The 22339-nt window shown below is 47.6% G+C and overlaps 2 protein-coding genes across 2 annotated transcripts; one reads left to right on the top strand and one right to left on the bottom strand.

Annotated features, from left to right (window-relative positions):
* Positions 1–1238: 1238 nt before the first annotated feature.
* On the bottom strand, positions 1239–6535 carry LOC110090278 (regenerating islet-derived protein 4). The gene is made up of 4 exons (XM_020813890.3): positions 6360–6535; positions 5463–5603; positions 4702–4816; positions 1239–2493 (listed from the first exon to the last, which is right to left on the bottom strand). Exons 1-4 carry the CDS (start codon positions 6501–6503, stop codon positions 2426–2428), a joined length of 468 nt encoding a protein of 155 aa, XP_020669549.3. The 5' UTR covers positions 6504–6535; the 3' UTR covers positions 1239–2425.
* An 8578-nt stretch (positions 6536–15113) lies between these two features.
* Positions 15114–21692, top strand: LOC110090271 (C-type lectin BpLec). Its single transcript, XM_073001954.2, has 5 exons — positions 15114–15180; positions 16775–16869; positions 19361–19501; positions 20774–20888; positions 21128–21692. The coding sequence occupies exons 1-5, from the start codon at positions 15114–15116 to the stop codon at positions 21196–21198; spliced, it is 489 nt and encodes a 162-aa protein (XP_072858055.2). The 3' UTR covers positions 21199–21692.
* The last annotated feature ends 647 nt before the right edge of the window (positions 21693–22339 follow it).

Raw genomic sequence — 22339 nt, 5'->3', positions numbered from 1 at the left:
TACATGGATTTCTCACTTGGTGGGGACACAGTTCAGCGCCTTCCCTGTGGCTGCTCCTTTAGACTCTGGAACTCCCTGCTACTGGAGGCCAGGCCAGCCCCCTCTTGGCTGTCCTTCCATAAGCAAATGAAGACCCTTCTTTTCAAATAGGCTTTCCCTCAGAGATGGGCTGCCTGAGTGGCATTTTTTAACATTGCACTCTTTTGTTTTTAAATATATTTCTAGTGTTCATTTTATTTGCCGATTTTAATGTAATACATATTTAATTCTTTTCAATATTTGTACTGTATATTTATTGTTCTTTGCTATTAAATATTGTCCTTTTAATGACATAAACTGACTGGAGTCCTTTGAAGGAGAAAGGAAGGATAAAAGTAGTATTTTAAATATAGGAATTTTTAAAAAAAAGATTTCAGAGGTCCTCATTCACATGTCTTTGCTAGAGAAGAAGATGAGCTGTGGTAACTCCTGTTCTCCCCCCCACCCAGCATTCTGCATTTCATAGTCATAGCTGGAATTTTTAGCATGTGGAAAAACCCGAGCTGGAATATTCAGCATGTATACATTACTGAAACAGCGATGTCTACGTTGGCTCAGGCATGTTGTAAGAATGGCTGACGGTTGGATTCCAAAGGATCTCCTGTATGGAGAATGAGTGCAGGGAAATCGCCCCAGAGGGAGACCACAGCTGCGATACAAGGAGATCTGCAAGCGGGACCTGAAGGCCTTAGGAATGGACCTCAACAGGTGGGAAACCTTGATGTCTGAGCGTTCACCCTGGAGGCAGGCGGTGCATCACGGCCTCTCCCAATTTGAAGCGACCCTTGCCCAGCAGGCTGAGGCAAAGAGGAAGTCACAAAAGCAGCAAAACCAGGGAGCTGGGCAGGGGACAGATTGGATTTGTCTTCAGTGTGGAAGAGATTGTCACTCTCGAATTGGCCTCTTCAGCCACACTAGACGCTGTTCCAAGACCTGTATTCAGAGCACGTTACCCTAGTCTCTCGAGACTCAAGGAGGCCCCATCAGCCATAGAGACTTCAAATGCAATATCTGATCTTTGCATGTAGGTGAAGTGACAGAATTCCTATTAGCACTAACAGGATCCCTCTTCAGCACATGCGGGTTTGTGATGTCATGGGGCACGGTACCATTCAGAGGGCAGGACTGATGTGTGTACTTGGGCCTGCCCGAGCCCTGGTTTAAGCCATGGGTGTATTCAAGTGGAACACACTGAGCTCTTTTTCAGATAAAGTAGGATCCCCATATACGTTGGATCGGTATCTGCAGTTTCACTTATCCATGGTCGGAATATATTAAAAATCTTAAAAGAGAAAAATCCAGAAATATGAATTGCACATGTATTACCAGAAATGGCCACTAGAGGCAGCCAGAGACCAAGTTATGAATATTTATTTGTGAAGAATATATACCAAGGTCTCCAGTGCCTTCTAGTGGTCAGTTCTGGTAATGCATGTGAAAATAAATTTTCTGGTTTTTTGGTTCCCCCCCCCCCCATTAACATGCTCTCTCTATATACTGTGTTTTCCCGAAAATAAGACAGTGTCATATATTGATTTTTGTAACAACAAAAAAAAACACATTAGGGCTTATTTTCAGGGGACGTTTTATTTTTTTTCATGTACAATCTACGTTTATTCAAATACAGTCATGTCATCTTCTTCTGATTGTGGCACAAGGCTGGAGGGCGGGCTTTCACTTAACTAGGGCTTATTTTGGGGGCAGGGCTTATATTATGAGCATCCTGAAAAATCATACTAAGGCTTATTTTCCGGTTAGGTCTTATTTTCGGGGAAACAGTATATACCGTGTATGGTATTATCTGCAGTTTTCAGTGTCCGTGGGGGCTTGGGACCAATCCCCAGTAGATATGGGGATCCTACTTTACAAACGTGTCAGTAATAAAGAGAAGTCAAAAAAAAAACCAAGGGTCTTGCAAAATCTGGACAAGAATCCCAAATTCTTTAGGTAAAGGTAAAGATTCCACTTGACAATTTGTCCAGTCGTGTCCAACTCTAGGAGGTGGTGCTCATCTCCGTTTCCAACCCATAGAGCTATGGGTTTGTCCGAAGGCAATCTTGCAACAACATGACCTTCCCACTGTGGTGGTACCTATTTATCTACTGCCATTTTGCATTTTGCCTGCTTTCAAACGGCCAGGTTGGCAGGAGGTGGGACAAGCGACAGGAGCTCCCTCCGGCGTGTGGATTTGATCTTACGACGGCAGGTCTTCTGACCTTGCAGCACAGAGGCTTCTGCGGTTTAACCCGCAGTGCCACCACATCCAAATTCTATAGGAACTGCCAAAAATATGCTTAAACAAGGAAACCATTTATTAAGCAAAAGAGGTGCAAATCCATTCATCCTCATCAATTTTATTCCAGGGCTGGACGAATGGCTGCCCCCTCTACAGCAGAGAGCTACAGAGAAAGGGCATCTTTTCTTTGCAATCCGCCGATGTCCATCTTCTAAAACCTGAAAGGCATCAAGTGGAAGAGAGTCAGGGACGCTCCTGTCTTTCCCCATTTTCCTTTCTTCAACAAATCCCCCCCTCCCTGGAAAGGCCCTTTCTGTGCTTTTTTGACCCCACCGTGGTCTCACAGAGGGTGAATCTTCAGCAAGGAACAGATAACAGCTAAAATCTTTCTGCTTAGTGCAGTGAACCATATTAGAGAAGGCCCATTGAACCAGTGGGGCTTTAGGGAGTCAACCGCTCCATGAGTTCCCTTGATCCTAATAGGTCTACTCTAATTGCCTCGTAGTATGCTGAAGTAAGTTGCAGCTAGAGTAGGCCCCTTTGAATCAATGGAACTTCTGGAAGAGTTGACTCATGAAAATCCCTATTGATTCAATGGGTCTCCTCTGGTGGGATTTACTATGCAAAGCAACAGGATTTTGGCTCATGAATCATAGAATCATGAGGTTGGAAGGGGCCTCTAAGGCCATTGAGTCCACCCCCTGCTCAATGCAGGAAAAACAAATCAAAGGATATCTGCCCAGTAGCTGTCTAAGTTTATTTCGAATGCCTCCAATGTTGGAGCGCTCACCACCTCCTCCTGAGGTCATGGGTCCTGTTGTTGTACTGCTCTAACAGTTAGGAAGTTTTTCCTGAGATTCAACCGAAATCCGGCTCCCTGTTAGCTTGAGCCCATTGCTGTGTGTCCTGCACTCTGGGATGATCGAGAACAGATCCTGCCCCTCCTCTGTAGGACAGCCTTTCAAGGATTTGAAGAGTACTGTCATATTATCTCCCCTCCGCCTTCTTTTCTCAAGGCTAAACCTGCCCAGTTCTTTCCGCCTTTCCTCCTAAGGCTCGGTTTTCCAGCCCCCTGATCCTCCTGGTCGCCCTCCTATGAAATTGCTCCAGTTTGTCAGCACCCTTCTTGAAGTCCGGTGTCCAGAATGGGACACAATCCTCAAGGTGAGGCCTAACCAGCGCCGAATAGAGAGGGACGAGCACCTCGCACACCTTGTATTAGAAATGATACAAGCACATCTCAGAGAGGCAGAAACAGATGTTCAGAGCCTGCAACGCCCTTTGTGAACCAGTTCGGAGACAGACAGAAAAGGCAATACTGTGCTATTCATAGGTTCTTCAAATCTTTGTAAAAGTAGGGCTGGAGATGGTGCCCAACCCAACAACTTGCAGCCACTCCAATGGCCACACTCGCTAGAAATCTTCAGGAGGTTATTGTTTCCCCCACATCTTGTCCTAGCAGAATCTAAAATAGGGTTGTGTGTTTGTTTTCACTTCTGGATTCCCATGGAGGGGATTAGTGTGGCCCTGAGAGGATCTTGAAGCTAAGAAAGATCCCCTGGCTTTTAGAGCTGCCCCACTCCAATAGAAAGACCCAGGCGTTGTTTGAAAGCCTGACCCAAAGAGTCTCGTATTTCTTGTATTTCCTTAGACCGGTCTTTACGTTTGTGAGGTGTGGCGTAATAGCATAAAACTGTGAGTTGCAAGCCTGGACTCCTGATGCTCAACATTGGAGGGCTTCAAGATTTCACCTAAATGCCAGCCCACACAAGGACGGAATGGGAAAGCCAGCACTTCAGACCAGAAAGGATACTGGCCCATTGCATTGTGAACTGGAGCAGGATTGTTCATGATACCCGTGACACGGATCCTCCACAACAGCAGTTTCACCCTTGTAGGAAAATGTTCAGAGCATAACAGGACAGAGGACAGCATTGCTTATAGGGCGTAACATCTGGGGCAGAGAAGGCAGATCGCAGGAAGATTTGCCCCACAGCCCATGCTTTTATTTATTTATTTATTTATTTTGCTTCTGGCTGTCCTGGGAGTAACCCTGTAGGGCTGAAGACTATTAAAAAACAACAACACAAGCCCAGGTTGGGTTGGGGTCATGGTTCAAGAGGTCACTCTGAAAGGCCGGAAAGGGTTTGTCCATCATCACAAAGAAAGATCCTCCAAACGGTGTCTGTCCCTTTTCCAGCCAGAGCAGGGAAGAGTCCCAAGAAACGCCCAATACCCCTAAGCTGGACTCAACGGCCCTTGACCTTCATGTAGGATCCGTAGACCCTTGGCCATCACAACCAGTCGAGATGGCTGTGAAAGTCAGTAGCTGACCAGGCAAGGGGGCAGCTCTCCCCAGCCCAATAAGCTCGTTTGCATTATGAGCTTCCACCCCTGGGTCCCTGGACTGGCAAACTGTTCCTCACCTTCCGAGAGTGACATAAAAACACAGGATCGCTTTTCTCCTCTCTTGCTGGGTTCCCCTGCGGACCAAGGTCTGAAGTTGGTGGTAGAGGAATCGCTCCATTTCCACCTCCCAATCTGCAACCATAAGCACAGCAAGACGAGGTGGGATGGGGAGGGAGGGACCCTTGAGTCAACTGAAGATGCAAGTGGGTCCCAAGGCGTGGGAGGAGAGCAGTGGGTTACTGGCAGGAATGAGAGCTCGCAAGTCACGACTCGCTACCGAGCCTGTCTTAAGGTGCACTGGCGACTTGACTCGAAATTGGCTCGGAGAGGTGGCCGTGTTTTTTTTTAAGACTTGGATTCAACTCATGACCCGCCACCACCACCGGATTCCTCCAAGGCCCTCCTTCCAAAAAGCCAGCAGCTGCCTCTGCCCAGGGAAGAGGCAGGGGCCTGCTCCAAGAAGAAGGGAAGCCAGCCCACTGTCTCTTCCCATGCGCATGTGCTGGCCCGGCTTTCCTTCCTGGCCTGTCTGCGCATGCACCCGACAAAGGGAGGGCATCAACTGGAAACTTGGACGTGGGGCTTTGGACTTAGAACTTTGGCCGGAAGACTTAAGAATCAGGGCTCAGGATGCGGACCAGAAGAGGTAGACTCTAACCTGGGACTCAGTCTGGAACGCTGGCCAACATTGCTGGTTACTGGCGAGGAGGCATTTCTACGTGGGTCAAAGACATGAACTTCACAGAAAAAAGAGGAGAGCCAGGAGCTTCTGACTCACCTTTTTGGGGTCATGAAATCCAATCCAGACTCGCTGTACCTCGGGGTAGTTGTTAGTGATGCGCTTAGCCACAATCTCATTTTCTTGCGCTGAGAGGAAGGACGCCAGGTGGCCTTTCTCGCCATACCTCTGACACAAAACCTGAAACACACGAAGGGGCGCATATTGATTTCAAACTCAAGTTGGGCATCCAGTCCTGCGAATTGCTGTGATGTATCTATTTCCCAGCAGGGATGTGATGGCGCTGCAGGTTAAACTGCAGAAGCCTCTGTGCTGCAAGGTCAGAAGACCAAGCAGTTGTAAGATCGAATCCAAGCTCCCATCGCTTGTCCCAGCTCCTGCCAACCTAGCAATTCGAAAGCATGTAAAAATGCGAGTAGATAAATAGGGACCACCTCGGTGGGAAGATCACGGCATTCCGTGTCTAGTTGCGCTGGCCACGTGACCACGGAAATTGTCTATGGACAAACGCTGGCTCTATGGCTTGGAGAGGGGGGATGAACACCGAGCCCTAGAGTCAGACACGACTGGACACAAATGGGGCCACAGAGGAGCTCAGCGGAATATAGGAAAGCTGCTTTGATACTGGCACCTCCAAGCCTGTTGCCTCCCATCCAAGAATTCACCAGGCTCATGCCTGCTTAGCTTTCAAGACCAGACTTGACCGGGTGTGTTGAAGTTGGTCGGGGGGTTGAGACCAAGCCAGAGAGATGGAAAAAAAAAAACAGATGGTAGATAGAAAAGTGGTGGCTTTTTGGAAGCTCTGGTGAGCCTGGGATCAAACTAGGTGAGAAGAGCAAGGGTCATGGCCCAAGAAACGAAACGACCAGGTGAAAGAAACTGGGGGAGTCAAGAAAAAAGTAAAGCCACCGCCAGCTCCTGAAAACGGCTTCTTACCTCTGCATTGGACCACGATGTCTCTTCCGTAAAGACGCCAAAGCATTTATTGTGGTAGGCCAGCCATTCCCTTTTGCAGCTGACCGCTTCCAAGCCTAACCAAACAGAAGGAATTGTCAGGAATGCAATCGATCTGGCCAGCATGGATCAAGCAGGAAACGAATTCAGATCACAGAGGCAACCCAGGGACTGAGAAGCGACCCTGTTAGTCTCACGCAGGGAGCAGAGTCGGGGTTTCCAAATCTAACTCTTGACATGCACCTCTTCAGGGCACCGGCAAAAATATTCAATAGTGCAACACTCCACCTCTGATTTAAAAAGCACATTGCAATGTCTGAGGTCCCTTCCAGATGTGTAAAGAAAAAGAAAACGCCCCCTTCTTCTATGAACAGTTGTGCAAAAAGACACAAACACTCTATCCACGGCTTCTTCTGGGCCATTTCTGCAAACTGGTGTTTGTCAGGAATGTGTCTCCTTAGAGGGGTCATTCCTCTAAGAGGGGTCATTCCACTTTCCTCTGGGAAAGTGTCATGACTCTAGTTCCCAGCATCCACCACCCTTTCTTCCTAGGTTGGGTGAGACCTAGAAGATGTGTGAGTGGGCAATGAGAGGCAAGATTCTGTCCCTAGATTTCCAATTCCTCCCTTATTTGGGCTTAAAAACACTTTGGCTGTGCACTTTAAGCCTTGCACACCAGCCTGACCAGGTAGGACAGCCAAAGAACAAAAATAGCAAACACAGCCCTCCTGGGCCAAGGTGCTTTCTTTAGGCACTTTCTCACCTTTGGCCCAGAGGATCACCCTTGGGTAAAAGATAAAAGGTTTATTTAAAAAGAGTAAAAAGTTATAAAACAAAACTACAGTGGTGCCTTGCAAGACAGATGCCTCGTAGAACAAAAAACTTGCAAGATGAATGGTTTTGGCAATGGGGTTGATGACTCGCAAGATGAATGGCCATGCTTCGCAAGACAAATGTTTTCCGTTTTTTGTTCCTGCCTCATGTTTGCTGATTTTTAAATGTTTTTCTATGATGTTAAAGTTTTTTTATTGACTTTTTAAAATCATCTGCACAATATGTATCACTTTAAAGAGCACTTAATAAACCCTTTGTAAACCAAATTTGACTTTATTCTGACTTTTTTTTTTGCCCATAGGAACGCTTTAATTAGATTTCAATGCATTCCTATGGGAAAATGTGTTTCGCAAGACAAATTTTTCACAAGACAGCATTAACCGTGGAACGAATTAAATTCATCTTGCAAGGCACCACTGTACAAAAAAATACAAATTCTACTGTTTCAATGCCAAGCATCTAAGTATTAAGTAAGCTCCTGTGAGTCTTTCCCATAAAGCAATAAAATCATTAACTATTGAATGATTTTACTACTTAATTACCATGCTATTTTAATTAACCATGGCTAAGTCTCCTAATCAAATAACGGAGGCTTTAAACCTGTCTCCTCCTTCTCCTCCAACTCTCTCTCTCACACACATAAAACTAACCCCTCTTTCTATAGCTTAAATCAAGGTTTCTGCTTCATGATGGGTATCTGATCGGCACCCCGTCCTTTGTTCACAAGTTCACGCCTCTCTTGCAACTTTCCACCAGCTGGTCTCTGGTTCCCAGGCTGGCAAGTATTTAGAAGGGAATGCAATGTTTTGAGATGTGACCTTGGCTCACAACAAGATCCAGGTCTCAGGCAAACTCTGGAAAACCAGTACTACAAAACCCATATCCTCACAGCCTTCATAGAAAAATGTGCATGTTTAGTGGTTTGTACCAAAATCATTTTCACCGGTGTGAGAGATAAGATCTCTTCCTGATATCCTTGCAAAATATCTCGTGCAGTTGCAGGGATATAGCCAAAAAAGATAGTTGTGATTCCTCATCCTTATGTCTGAGGAGGAGAGGAGGTTGGTCGTGATCACCATTATGACCACCATCATGATCCTTACAGGCCATCAAGTTGCTTCTGACTTAGGGCAACCCCGCCCAGGGTTTCCGACTACTCAGAAGCAGTTTACCATTCCTGTCTTCTGGGGGGTGCCTTGGGGCTCCTCTGTGCCGCTGGCCCAGCTAGGCTACCTCTTCTCCTAAAAGGCATTGTAGGGACTCGAAATCGCAACTTCTGCCTCCAGAGCACAGTCGCTGACTCCCTGAGGACTTCTGGCTATCCTATTTGTGCTTATAAGAAGAGCCCAATTTGATGGTTCTCGGGCCTGAGTATCTCCTGCCAGCCGGATCGCTCTGTCTCTGCAGGGAATGAAAATCGAGTGGTTTAATATGATGAACTGCTGGACAGCTGCGTGGTTTCAGTCTTTGGCTGTGGAGCCGGAGGTTGGGAGTTCAATTCCCTCATTGGGCCTCCTCGACAGGAACTACTAGACCCGGTGATCCAGAGGGTCCCTTCCTGCCCTGCCCTTCCAAGATGATGATAATAATGATCCCTAATGAACTACTGGGCAGACCAGTGTTTTAAGTCTCCGGCGGTGGAGACAGAGGTTGAGAGTTCCGTTCCCCACTGGGTCTCCTTGACAAGGGCTGGACCTGATGATCTCGAGGGTCCCTTCCAGTTTGAAGCAGAAGGACGAACTGCTCTGCTATAACTCCATCACAATCAACATCATCGCAAAGCTTAGAAAAAGAAAAATGGACCAAAGTGGTACATTTTGAGGCTTTGACTCCCAGAAACCTCTGGCAAGGGGATTCAGAGAGTTCATGGTCCAAAAATGTTTTGTTTTGTTTTCGATTTTTGCATTGAGCCTAAATCTGGATATCAGAGGCCTAAGAGGTCCCAGGAGTTTTAATCCCTCAAAATCACTTTTCCAAGCCATGGCCCAGATGTGACTCTGGCACTGTTGGTTAACGAGGACTGAATTCTAATGAACCCAGGAGAGACTCACCTTGGAAGAAAGTGCTGGCGATCAGGAGGCCATAAAAAGAAAGGTGCGAATAGGACCCTGCTCCCATCTGGATGGTTGGCGTGTGAATCAAAGAAGAGAGAGAGAGAGTTGGTAGCAAAACAGATGGTCGTTTTGATCAAATTTTGTCCGAGGACAGGGCTGGGAAGGCCTTCGCTCTGGGAATTTCCTGCTATGGCTGCACCTCCTTCAAAAGAGTCACAGAAGAGACTACGCCCAAGTTACTCACCTATCCTTCTGCCCTGTTTGCCTTGGCTGAAATGGGGGTGAGTTTTCCTCTTTCACCAAACAGGGCTGATCTGTTGCGGACCATTTACAGACTGACGGGTCAAGAAGGAAGCCCGCACTGAATGCAAATTTTGAACACAAGCACACTCACTCAGCATTTGGGAGTCTGAATAAACCTCTTTGCTCCGGCAGCAGGCAGTAAAGTGAGCAATGATCCAATTGAGGGAAGGAGGAGGAAAGGAAGCTGGTTCTAACTTACTGAGCCATTGCCAGAACATGGAGTCATATGAGCACCAGCTTGAAACAGAAGACCAATGCCAGCGCATGGGTTATCAGCCCTCTCCAGCCCTGGTCCTTCGGATGTCCTTCTTCTTCTGCCTTTGACAAAAGAGTCTGTCTGAGGTCCAGGTCTTGGGATCAGAGCTTGGAGAACGTACCTTTCGGGGATACAATAGCCGGAATCAGGGAAATTAGCAAGTCTTTGGGTGTGAGTCCCAAGTCCAAATCTGAGTCTTTGATGTCAAGTCCCGAGTCCCAAGTCTGAGTCCCTATTAAAAACAAGTCCCCCCCCCCAGATAAAGGGGGAGGGCTGGTTCCAACTCACAAGTTGAGTCTGAGTCATTGAAAAAGAAAGAATTCAAGCCGAGTCCTCGGTACATCTTAAGTCTGATTTGACAGAGATTCCTGCGACTCAAGCCCCGACCTCTGGCCAGAATTCCTCGGGCAGAATGATTTCATTATCACCACTCTGGGAGTTCTAGACCCCAAAATGTAACTTGCCCAATGTTCTAATTGGGATCAGACAAAGAGTGGGGAGAAATCACTTTGCTGGGTCCTTCTGGAAGTCAATGGTCCAAATGGCCATGTGGTTCTGCCCGGTCCAGCCATCCAGTGCTTAGGTTCTTGAGTTATCAGTAGAAAGTGAAAAGAACAAGAGCGCAGAGATCCTGAGAATAGATTGGACCACGCAGGCATTTTGTAGATACAACAAAGTTGCCTTGTATCCCCTTAACACATGCACACACCAACTCACACCCTTCCCCTCTCATTTTGCAAGGGGGGGGGAAGTCTTGGGAGCCCAAGCCTCAGGATGGCATGAGCGGGAGACGATGCCACTTATCAAAGGTACCAAATTGATTAGCTGGAAACAAGCTCCAATTTAAGCACCAGAAGATAATATCTGAAAGAAAATGACACTAGCTTTTTTTAAATTTTGGTGTGATCGGGCGATGAGAAAGGTGTGTGTCTGATCACATCAGAAAGGGCTGCTTTGCTTGGAGAGATCTCCCTTCAAGCAACCCTTCCATCCGTCCGGGATTCCTCCAGCCTTGTCCGCCAAAGCTCTGTTGCAGGACCAAAAAGGCTTGGGCACAAATCAGGGTTGAGCTGGAATTCTATTGGCCATACATCATGTGATTGCTGGGAAACAGGTTACAGTAGACCCATGCTATAAGGAGTCCAGAGTGCAAGCCTTTTCTCCATCTGATTGCACACAAAATCCAGCATCTAAAATTAGCACCAGAAATTCAGCATGGTGGTTCCATGTCTTCTACAAATTCTGGAGCTAATGTGCTCAGAGCTTACTGTGAGCCCTTATAAGAGTCAAGGGTTTGTCTACCAGGCTCATTTGGAGCAGGCTGGTGAGAACTCTAGCCGGACCTAATAGAGTTGCTTGCAGTTGGGTGGTAGTCCAGGACGCTACTTGGTGCAATCCTTGCAACCAAATGGCGTATGCACCTCAAGCAATCCTATTTGATCTGGCTACTTTAAGAAGGCTAAAAAGAATGGGGGGTCCGGTTTTTCACTCTTCCAGGAAGAAGATTTTAGGTTTTTGTCAAAGTGATGGAGGACATCAGTGCTGTCCTAGTACTGTTTTTTTTTAAAAAAAAAAAACACACACAACTTTTAATTCCTCTGCCCCTCCATGGAGCAGAGGAAGTGTTTAATTCCCCCCCCCCATGAACAAAGCTGACAAATTGACAGCCGCAAGCTCTGCTTTGGTTTGTTTCCAGCAATGGTATGTAATGGAAACAAACCAAAATGGGGATGATTTGGTGTGCTCCAGCAATTACGTCATGTGATCATTGAAAAAAGGCACGAACCAGTCTGTCCCTGCAGTAGACCAAACAACAGGACAAATGCCCATCGGATCTGACCTTAAGATGATGGACAAACATTGGCAACTTTCCAGCCTTTGGTTAGTCTGGGGGCTACCCCGGGCACTATCTAACCCCAACCACACCCCTGATCAGGCATATTTCATTGTCTGCCTCCTGCCTCCTCCATCCTGTACCGAAATAGCACGCAGACAACAAGGTTTTAAGAACAAGCCTCTCGTCTTTATCTCCCTCTCCTGACATTTTAACATTTTGTCTGTTGAAGAGACGCCGGTCTCAAAGGCTTGCACGTTTTCTTTGCTCTCCCTGTTTTGGTTGACTTAAAGGAAAGTATCATCCTTGTATGGTTTCAGGAATCTGTTGTGTGCCAACGCAACCGCTCCCGGTCAGAGAACAAGATTCTTCTAAATGCAAATAGAAATAATATAAAAGGGGGGGGGGATAAGATCTTTTTGGAATGACTAAAACTCAAGCTTTGGAGACCCTAACGAGGCTTTTAAAATTAGACCCAGTGTAAGGCCTCAACCATTTCGTAAGCAGCCCTTCCTTTTGAGAAACCTCCCGGTTTGAAGAGCCGTCTTCCCAGAGGACTTCTTTAAAAATCTGACTGGAGTTTCTTTCTGCTTCCTGCTGGCTGCTCTTTCCCACACGCCATCGCTCATCCCTGAAGCTTGCAGAGCAAAATGTTCCACGCATGTTTCTGGGTCGTACCCTTCTATTGGGTGGCCTGCATCGGCGTATCACACACGGAGCGCTCTCCAAATCATTGAGCTTTCATCCCAAGAGGAAGAACAGGTCTTCCTGCTAGAAAAGCCACCGGGAGAGGAGGGAAGGAGAAAAACCAGCACATTGGTAAGCCGTGGGGTTTCTTTGACCACCTTTCACACTGCCATGGGGTGGATATTCACTGGCAGCAAATTACCTTTGAACTACAGAGCTAGAAGGGACCCTAAATCCAGCCCTTCTCAACAAGGGCGCCATTGAATTCCCAACCTCTGGCTCCGTAGCCAAAGACTTAAGCCATCAAGCCATCCAGCAAATGCTTGCCTGGTGCTCTGAAATGGGGTTAAGGGCACCTTGAGGGAGATCTGGATTAAACGATAGCTGGAAACGAAATGTGAAGTGGTGGTGGTTTAAACAATGGTGCCCTCTGATAAAGTTCGGATAAAAACACGTTGACTTATCCGGTTGCATAAAGGCAGGCAGGCAAGCGGTCAGAGGTCATTTTAAGGCTTTGCACTGAGTGCTGGGCTTCAATCATCCGTGCGACTAGGGACATGGCGTCCAGCCAGAGGGAACTGGAATGGATGCCCTTATGCGCATGGTTTTCCATGTGACAATTTTAAGCTGATGGACCAGATGGCCCCCTTCCTGATGGTGGCCAGATGGCTGGTGGGATCTGAAGTCAACATGAAGCATTGGGGGGGGGGGGGGGCGCATTCTGCACTGCACTTGGAGATGCTGAGATGGCTTCAAGGGCCTAAGGCTTTGCTTTGGGGGCACGCACACAGCGCTGCCTTCCAAGGACCTTGCTCATTCTCTTCTGCTGCTGCCTGAGAGAGCTGCCTCATCTCCCCCCAACAGCAGGGCTGGCTCTGCCCTTCGTGTAAAATGCCCTTGAAAAGGTATTCTCCAGTGGCCTTCAGGAGAAGTTTGTTCCATCATTTCATGACCGGGCACAAGGTCCTGGTCGGGCAACTGCCCATCACTAGGGTCTTCCTCCCCTCCCTCTCCCCACCTGGGGTGCCACTGCTCCTTCCTCCTCCACAACCATCTGGCTACTGAGAACCAATTCGTATGGGATGGAGGTGTGGGATGATCACAGGGGCCACCCATTCCCCACTGAAACAGGAGAGGTATGGGGGGGTGGAGTGTCATGGCAAGGCCCATGGGAGAGGAACCTGGTCAAAACATCCATCGCTCTTGTTCCTAAATCTGCATCTACTACCTCTAGAACTTTAAGCAGGATCATTCCCCTGGCCTTCTTTAAAGATACCCAGCAGTGCAATCAGGACCAACAACGTGCAAAATGAATGGTGGGGCGCTCAAGTCGCTCACTCCCTAGAGGTATCGTGAATGTGGGGCTCACCGGATTGAAGCCCCAAAATACTATGAGCAGCAAGGGCTGTGCCATCATCTGCCCTTTCCATCAGGCTGAAGAAGAGGAGGAGGAAGAGGAGGAGGAAGAGGAAGAATGGGAACATCAGAGAAGGTGTCAGAAAATGAGGAAGTCACGATCTTGTGGGATTTCCGGATCCAAACGGACAGACACCTTGAACATAACACACCAGACACAGTAGTAGTGATAGAACGAAGAAAGGTCCGGATCATTGACACTGCAAATCCAGGGGATGCCAGAGTTGAAAATAAAGAACTGGAAAAACTTAACAAAGGACAGAGACCTGGCCATCAAAACATCTCGCCCCTGGAAGAAAAACACTTCAGGGGTCCCCATAGAGTCATCGGGGCTTTGGGAACCATTTCAGGAAACTTCACCCAGGACTATAAGCCATTGCAGATCTCAGATATCACACCATCAGAGCTGCAAAAATGTAATATTAGGAACAGCATACATACCGCGCCAATATTTAACAGATCCTTAGGTTGTTGGTTAAAACTTGTATCTGTTATATAATAACAGTCAATGTTTTTATAATTTTGATTGACTGCGGCTGGTGGTTTTGAACAATAATCACCTTTGAATTGCAGAGCTGGAAGGGACCCTTCGGATCATCGAGTCTAGCCCCGTCAAGAAAGCCCACCGGGGGAATCGAACTCCCAACCTCTGTCTCCACAGCCGGAGACCTCAACCCCTGAGCTATTCCCATTCCCTTTGAGCTCAGCTACAATCCTCACCATTGTGGAGAGTGAAACAGATTTTTCCAGGAACGGTAGACTGCTCTCCATGGTCCCTGTTGTCCCACAAAGCATTTGAAGATCGTTTGCTCTTGAGCGGGCCATTCAGAGATATTATCTCTGCAAAAGACCTGCTCCGAGTGGGTCTTTGGTGTGACCTCCCTTTGCCATAGCTCCCTATTAGAGTGGGGGGGGGATGCTGGCTGGGGATTTTGGGACTTGTAGTCCAAAGGTTGCAGTCTTGGGGACATCATGAGAAGACGAGAGTCACTGGAGAAGATAACAACGTTGGGGGAGAAATGAAGGCCAGCAGGAAAACGGGGAGACCGAGATGGTGAGATGGACTGATGGAATATAGGAAGCCACAGTCTAGCAATTTGCAAAACCTGGGCAGGGCTGTTAAGGACAGAACCTTTTCTGGAGGGGGGGTGAGTGTGTGTCACTCATTCATGAGGTAGCCATGAATTGGAGGTGACTTGATCACACACAACCACCATTCAAAAAGTAGTTTTTTCCCCAAATCCTGCCCCATGCCACTCTTTAGGGAAGGGGGCAGCCTGTTCTCCTGTCCTGTTTGAAGCCAATGCACTTCTCCCCCCCCCCCCAATTGTTTTCTCTCCCTCCAGGGGCAGATGAGGTCGCCCTCTCCTTTTCCCCTGTCCTTCTTGCGGGTGCTGGCCCTCGGCTACTTCTTGCAAGGTGAGTCTCCTGCCAAGACCCAACGGCGGGGTGGCTTGGCCCCCGTTCTCAAGGGGAGCCACTGGACACCTTGAAAATGCCCTTAGGGACCTTTCTTACCTTCACTGCTTGTAAGGTATCCTGCAATTTCCTCCTTTTTAAAAAAATCTATATTTGTGTGTGCGTATAGTCACGTGGCATACATACAGTACAAATATATTGATGTGGGACCGTTCACATGGCTGTCAGTTTAACTGGTACATTTCTTGCTAATTGTACCGGTTCTGTAGGCTACATGTGCAATCTCATAGAAACCAGTTCATTTTCCATCCTATTTCTGGGCACCCACTGTTTTAAAATTTAAAAAATCCTAAGTGATATATCGCTATTTTCCTGTGACTTCCAACTGTTAGTCGATGCACCACCATGTGGGAAATGCCACTCACTAGATAAATATAGGGCAGCATTTAAAAGGTCTTGAATTGTTGCTGGAAAGTTGGGGGGGAGGTTTTTGATAACCCATACAGAAGTGGGGATGATGGTTAACATACAGAAGGCGTTGGCTAAGTGATACATTGGTAAACTGTTGTGGAGGAAAAATTAGTAAAAGTAAGTGATTTATCGCTAAGCAGTTAAAATATATATTTTTAAAGAGCACAAGTCTGGTGGCCATGCAGTGGCCATGGTGCCCCAAAACCCAACCTTTTCACAAAGTAAATGAATCAACAGCAACATTCACATGCTCCGAAACAGTGAAGATCGAAGCGATACAGGGATCAGATCATTTTTTAAAAACCTTGCTAGCGAGGTAGAAAAAAACCCGATTGGCTGGCCAAAGGAATCGATGACGTTACCCATGCATTGTGTGAACAGAAATTTATAACACCTTAAATATGGATATAACCAGTGGTGGGATTCAGCAGGTTCGCACCAGTTCTACAGAACCGGTAGCTAATGTATTATTGATTCTGCAGAACCGTTTGTTGGCCTGCTGAATCCCACCACTGGATATAACTGGGGTTCCTTTGGCACATATGGCTGTGCCCTCAACACGTCTGCCGAAATGCCAGTGAATACCATCAGGTTCCTGCCAGTTTTGCTCTTCTCAACGGTTTTGCCAGACCCCACCGATATGCACATCTCATCAAGTTCCCATCGTGGGTCTCACAAAGCCTTTTTTCCCCCACCCTTTCCATTCCTTGCATGGAAATCTCTACCTATTTTAGTGCACAAATCCCATGCTTTTTAAACTCATTCCTTCCACTAACTAGAACATGTTTTCATCCAGCTTTCATCATGTGATGCAGGTGTCTGGGAGAGGTAATACAAACCATTTTAACTTTTCCTGGTTCTGCCTTGTGCTTTACACAAACACAGAGAGAGACAGGGAGAGAGGGACAGAGAGAGGGTCTTGTCACCTTTGGGGCCACCCCACCAAGTCTCTGTTGACCAGTGTTTTTGGGCAATATTGGGTGGTTCCTGAACCTACCAGTGAGGGAGTCTGACCACGCAGCCAAGAAGAAGCTCATACCCTCCAGCAGGGTCTGAATCTCTCTGACTCCCACATGCAACCTTCTGCTTCACCCCTGACTGCGCTTCCCTTCCCCTCCGGCAGGAGCGAATGCCGCCTCCTGCCCCGGAGGTTGGATGGCCTACAACAACCACTGCTACGGGCTCTTCTATGAAAAGCTGACCTGGAAGGCAGCAGAGGTAAGACGCCACTCGTCCAGCCTCTGGACACAAAACCCAAAGCAGGTCATGTAGGGACTGAGGTATGGATCGACCCTGGGATTTACAATTGGCTGCGGAGTTTCTTCTTGGGGAGCCCCAGAAGCAGCGTGGCCTGAGGGGGGGGGCACCATAGACTGCAGGGTCTTCTTGGTAGTAGCATCCTTTCTGTGAGAGGTGTGCTTGCTCCTTGCTCTCCCCATGCAAGAACTCCTTTGAAACCTATTTATTTGTGCAAGCTTTTGTGGTATAAGCAGCGGTTTCATCTGCTGTTGCGGTTTGTTTGCATTGTTCGCTGCATTTTCTTCTATCAGGTCCCTGTCATCTTTGGTTCTACATACCATATCTGCAATTTGTTATTTTGTATATCTGTCAACTGGAGCCCTAAATGCTCTGGTTTTTACATAGGTTGTTAGCTCTGGGATCCTAAGAGTAACGATAGGACAGAAATCAAATAAGTGAACAGATTTGATAGATTAGGCATCCTTCAGTCTCGAGAGACTATGGTAACGTGCTCCGAATAGAGGACTTGGAACAGCGTCTAGTGTGGCTGAGAAGGCCAATTCGAGAGTGACCATGCCTTCCACACTGAAGACAAATACAGTCTGTCCCCTGTCCAGCTCCCTGATTTTGCTGCGTCCGGGACTGCCTCTTCGCCTCGGCCTGCTGGACAAGGGTCTCTTCAAATTGGGAGAGGCCACGATGCACCGCCAGCCTCCAGGCTGAACGCTCAGATGTCAGGGTTTCCCATCTGTTGAGGTCCATTCCTAAGGCCTTCAGATCCCACTTGCAGATCTCCTTGGATCGCAGCTGGGGCCTCCCTCTGGGGCGATTTCCCTGCACTCATTCTCCATACAGGAGATCTTTTGGAATCTGACCATCGGCCATTCTCACAACATGCCCAAGCCAACGTAGACGTCGTTATTTCAGTAATGTATACATGCTGAAAATTCCAGCTCGGGTTTTTCCACATGCTAAAAATTCCAGCTATGGCTATGAAATGCAGAATGGTGGGTGGGGGGAGAACAGGAGTTACTACAGCTCTGTTTCAGTCATGTATACATGCTAAGAATTCCAGCTTGTTCTAGGACTACTCTGTTTGGAACTTAGTTCCAAATAAGTAAACAAGAAATAGTACATTATAAATAATAATCTCTTGCTGTATTAGGCCTGTAAATTGGCAGGATAGCTCCATGGTTTAGATTGAGGTTGGGAGTTCCATTCCCCAATGAGCCTCCTAGGGGAAAAGCCAGCCTGGGTGCCCTTGGGCAAGCTGAACGGTAGTCCCAGGGCTCCCCCCCCCCCAAGAAGAAAGGAATGGGAAACCATTCCTGAGTCTTCTCTGCCTGGAAGATTCTGGAAAGAGCATCCAGAAGTCAAAATTACTTTTAGTAGTTAACAGTATTTCTGTACAAAATGTTGTTAGGCATCCTTCAGTCTCGAAAGACTATGGTAACGTGCTCTGTATGGAGGACTTGGAACAGCGCCTAGTGTGGCTGAGAAGGCCAATTCGAGAGTGACAATCTCTTGCACACTGAAGACAGATCCAATCTGTCCCCTGTCCGGCTCCCTGGTTTTGCTGCTTTTGTGACTTCCTCTTTGCCTCGGCCTGCTGGACAAGGATCTCTTCAAATTGGGAGAGGCCGTGATGCACTGCCTGCCTCCAGGCTGAACGCTCAGATGTCAGGGTTTCCTCTACGCTGTTCTAAAAATAACCCACTCTTATTACAGATGGATGTGTTGGTTGGTTTTGGGGAGTGGTTTTTGTTGTTGTTTTGTGAGGGAGGGTCTACACCTCACAGAGTTCCACAGCCAGTTATATTTCCCATTTTTGCTTTTTTCCTTGTACACAAACGTACCCACAGTGCTGGAATGATGGACTGGAGGAGATGGCGCCATGAATGAGTGGAAATAATGGATCTTTTTAACCAAAGCTTTCTAGTCCATTTATGGCGGCCCACGCTTTCGCCGTTGTGAGTCTTGCCTTATTCGCTGGACTGGAGGTTTTTATGCAGGGAGGTTTGTTTTTATATGTTCAGTTTTAAAATTCTGCGCGTATCTTTTTTAACCCCCAGCTGTCTAGAATAGTGGCTTGTCCACTAAATAGCTGAGGGGTTAAGTCTAAAGAAATGAACCAAATAAAGAAATGCTTCCAGAAGTCTGGAAATTCTAATCCAGAACAGAGAACACTTCTAGACTTCACCTTTATTTCCTTCTGCCCTGAGAGGGTGCTGCACAAGCAAGAGCCTAACCTCTCCATTCCATCCAAAACGGGCAAATCCAAGCAAAAAAACAAGAAACCAACAACAACTCTCTTGTCTGAAAGATGGTCCGCTGGTGCCAGGATTCCATCCACTGATTTTTGTAACGGAGGAAGGCTGTGGTTGGGGTTTAGGGTTTAGGGTTAAGTTGCAACCAAGCCTTAGGAAAAGGGAGTCAACCCATGTTTTCCTGCTCTGCTCCTCCGTCTCAGGCCGAGTGCCAGGGCTACGGGATCAACGGCCACCTTGCCTCCATCCTTAGCTGGGCGGAGAACGAAGTTGTGTCGAGCCACATCACCAATAACCATAAGAACATAAAATACGTCTGGATAGGACTGCATAATGTCATGAGGGTAAATAACACTCATTCAACACACTTTTCAAGGGACAGCCTAGAGGTCACGCTTTGTGCCCGGGAGGGTGCGGGAAGCAGGAAGGCGAGGAAAAGAACCGGCAGGGAGCAGCAGGAGGGTCTTCCGCTGGCATTTCTGCTCAAAAGCCGGAAGTCACTTTAGAAAGCAAGGTGTTGTTCCGGCGGTCATTGAGCAAAGCATCTGCTCCCTGTCTTTCTGCCCACCTGATCGCTTAAGACAATCGTGAAAGGAAAACCATCAATGATAGGTTTAAAAACAAAAATTCGAAACAAGCTTTTTTGAAAAACGGAAAGAGATTTTGTTTTTAGCATTTGGGAACAAATTGGTTTTCCAAAAATGTTGTGAAAAAACAACCACCACAACCACACAGCCCTGGAGACCATCGGCCCTTTGGAACAATACAGTCGTCTTCTGAAGGATGAGGCCAATTATGGTCCCTAGGAAGGGAGTTCCATCATGAGACAGCTGCTACTGAGAAAGGCCGGTCTCAGGTCCTTGAAGGTGGTGGGACACATAATAGGGTCTCTGTTGACTTCTAGGAGGAAGACACAAGGAGAAGCAACCTTTTAGATCTCCTGCCTTGAAGCCTTTTGGCTTTTTATAGATACAGTACAGGGAGGTGGTGCAGTTTGCTGGAGGCCAGGGTTGTACGGAGGTCCTTAGCCTCAATCCATTCCAGGCTTTCTACCTTGGTCCCACTGTACGTAGGCAGCTCAGCACCTAAGAGATACAAGAGCCTCCTGTGTCAGAATCTGTCTCTAAAGGAGGAAGCCCTGTGCGCTTCCCTCTGTCCAGAGAAAGACACAGAGAGAGGGCTGTTGACCTCTTCTGCAATAGAGACAGCTTCTCTGCATCCCATGAACATGGGAAGACGTTCAAATAGCATAATCTTAATCGTAGAACTGCAGAGCTGGAAGGGACCCTCTGGATTATTGAGTCCAGCCCAAAGAGGCCTGAAGATGGGTGGGAATCGAACTCCCAACCTTTGGCTCCACAACCAGATGCCTGAACCACAACGTAGGCAGATGGGGTGAATTCGTCCACGAGGAAGCCAGAGGAAACATGTCATGCCATGCTGTGCATCAGGTTCCCTTCCATTTCAGGGCCAGCCTTGAGAAGGCTTCTCTGCAAACTCTCCCCAATCTCTAAAATGTCCACGGTGCTGGGGCCAACTGTGTGGGCAGGTGTGGGAAGAGTGCCGCCTTTTTCTCCCCAGAGCCCATCTCCCTCCCTCTGTCGCTTTTTCTGCAGATGAAAGTGTTCAAATGGACGGACCGTTCTCCAAAGAAGTACACGGCATGGGCAGACTTTGAACCCGCTTATTCTGTCTTAGCTAAGGTCTGTGTCCATCTCCTTAACTATAAAGGTGAGGAGAAACTGGGGCCCTCTATGAGTTCACCAACAGTAGAAGTCCAGAAGGGCTCGAAGTTGGATGTGGGGGGGGGGAGGATGGCGTGAGGAGACTTTGCTTCCTTTATTCAGTGGTTGGGGGGAAGAAGAGAGAGTCGGAGGCCACCTGTTTGTTTCAAGACGGGCGGGAGGGCCGGTGGGGAGGGCCTGGGAGGGAAAAGATCCCGGACATCATTTTTCGGGGGTCTCTTCTAGAGTATAAGCAATGGGCATCCGTCAAATGTAACGAAAAGGCCTCCTACCTCTGCAAGTTCACCTCTACGTGAGAAATCTGAATTAAGTCCCTGGTTGCGGCTCTTCAGCAGATGATTAACCCCAAGTTGGTTTTCCATCCCAAGTCCTTCACCATCATGACCTGCCCAATGTGCTACCAGTTCGAATTCTCCAAGGAGTAAAGTTTCTCAGGCCACACATCTGTCTCCTGCTCCTTTATGATCACCTTGAATTGGGGCTCTGTCGTCTTAGAACTGTAGGGCGGAAAGGCCCCTCCAGCCAGGAATCGAACTCCCAACCTCTGGCTTCCCAACCAGAGACCTCAACCTCTACAGTTGAAGCACCTTTAACTGAAAACGTTGACACCTGCGATTTGCACCCACTGACACTTTTCCTTAACCAGGAACTACTGGTTTAATGGTGCCATCTTTAGACAAAGCTGTACAGGGAGCAAGGGATACTCAGAAGCTGGTGCTACCCAAAACTTCCTTAGAGCAGCCGAAATGCCCTTCGGCCAACAGACTCTCCTTTTGGCTCTTTAAAAAAAAAAAAATCACAGAGATCTCCCAGCGAAAGTGCTCTGGCAGTTGTGAAAAGCCAGAGCACTGAATGAGAAGGAAAGAGAGAGGTGTTAATAACTGGAGTGTCAATTTTAAAAGAAAAACAAGAACAACCTTTTATGGGTTGTTGTTCGTGAATTCTGCCCCCCCCCCCCCCGGTGAACTGACAAACCACGAATCAATTTTTGGTGCATTCGGTCTTTTTTGTTTTTAGCCAGCCCATGGGGCTATCTTAGGAAAAAAAACCCTCTGGTCTCCAGAGTCCTCCTGATCCATTTCTGTATCCACTACATCACACTGGGTATCAAAGAGTTATACAGTGGTGCCTCGCTAGATGATGATAATCCGTTCCACTGAAATCGCTGTTTAGCGAAATCATTGTCTAGCGAAAAGCATTTCTGCATTGGAATGCATTGAAACCTGTTTAATGTGTTCCAATGGGAAAGAATCGTCGTTGTCTAGCGAAGATCGGCCATAAGAAAGCCGTTTTGCGAACTGCCGATCAGCTGTTTAAATCACTGTCTTGCGAAGCTTAGGTCCCGAAAACACCCGTTTTGCGAGCGCAGAGGGAGTTGTCAAAATCATTGTCTAGCGAAAATCGGTTTGCGAAGCAGGGACCAAACATTGTCCAGCA

Source organism: Pogona vitticeps, chromosome 5 (genome assembly GCF_051106095.1).
Source record: "Pogona vitticeps strain Pit_001003342236 chromosome 5, PviZW2.1, whole genome shotgun sequence".
Classification (NCBI taxonomy): Eukaryota; Metazoa; Chordata; class Lepidosauria; order Squamata; family Agamidae; genus Pogona; species Pogona vitticeps.
This window is presented reverse-complemented; position numbering and strand designations above follow the sequence as displayed.

Excerpts from the sequence above, each read along its gene's own strand:
- LOC110090278 (XM_020813890.3), bottom strand. The coding sequence starts at position 6,503 with ATGCTGGCCAGATCGATTGCATTCCTGACAATTCCTTCTGTTTGGTTA. Across the intron at positions 5,604-6,359 it reads CATCGTGGTCCAATGCAGAG|GTTTTGTGTCAGAGGTATGG; the intron begins GTAAGAAGCCGT and ends CGTGTGTTTCAG. Across the intron at positions 4,817-5,462 it reads GATTTCATGACCCCAAAAAG|ATTGGGAGGTGGAAATGGAG; the intron begins GTGAGTCAGAAG and ends TTATGGTTGCAG.
- LOC110090271 (XM_073001954.2), top strand. The coding sequence starts at position 15,114 with ATGAGGTCGCCCTCTCCTTTTCCCCTGTCCTTCTTGCGGGTGCTGGCC. Across the intron at positions 16,870-19,360 it reads TGACCTGGAAGGCAGCAGAG|GCCGAGTGCCAGGGCTACGG; the intron begins GTAAGACGCCAC and ends CCTCCGTCTCAG. Across the intron at positions 19,502-20,773 it reads GACTGCATAATGTCATGAGG|ATGAAAGTGTTCAAATGGAC; the intron begins GTAAATAACACT and ends CTTTTTCTGCAG.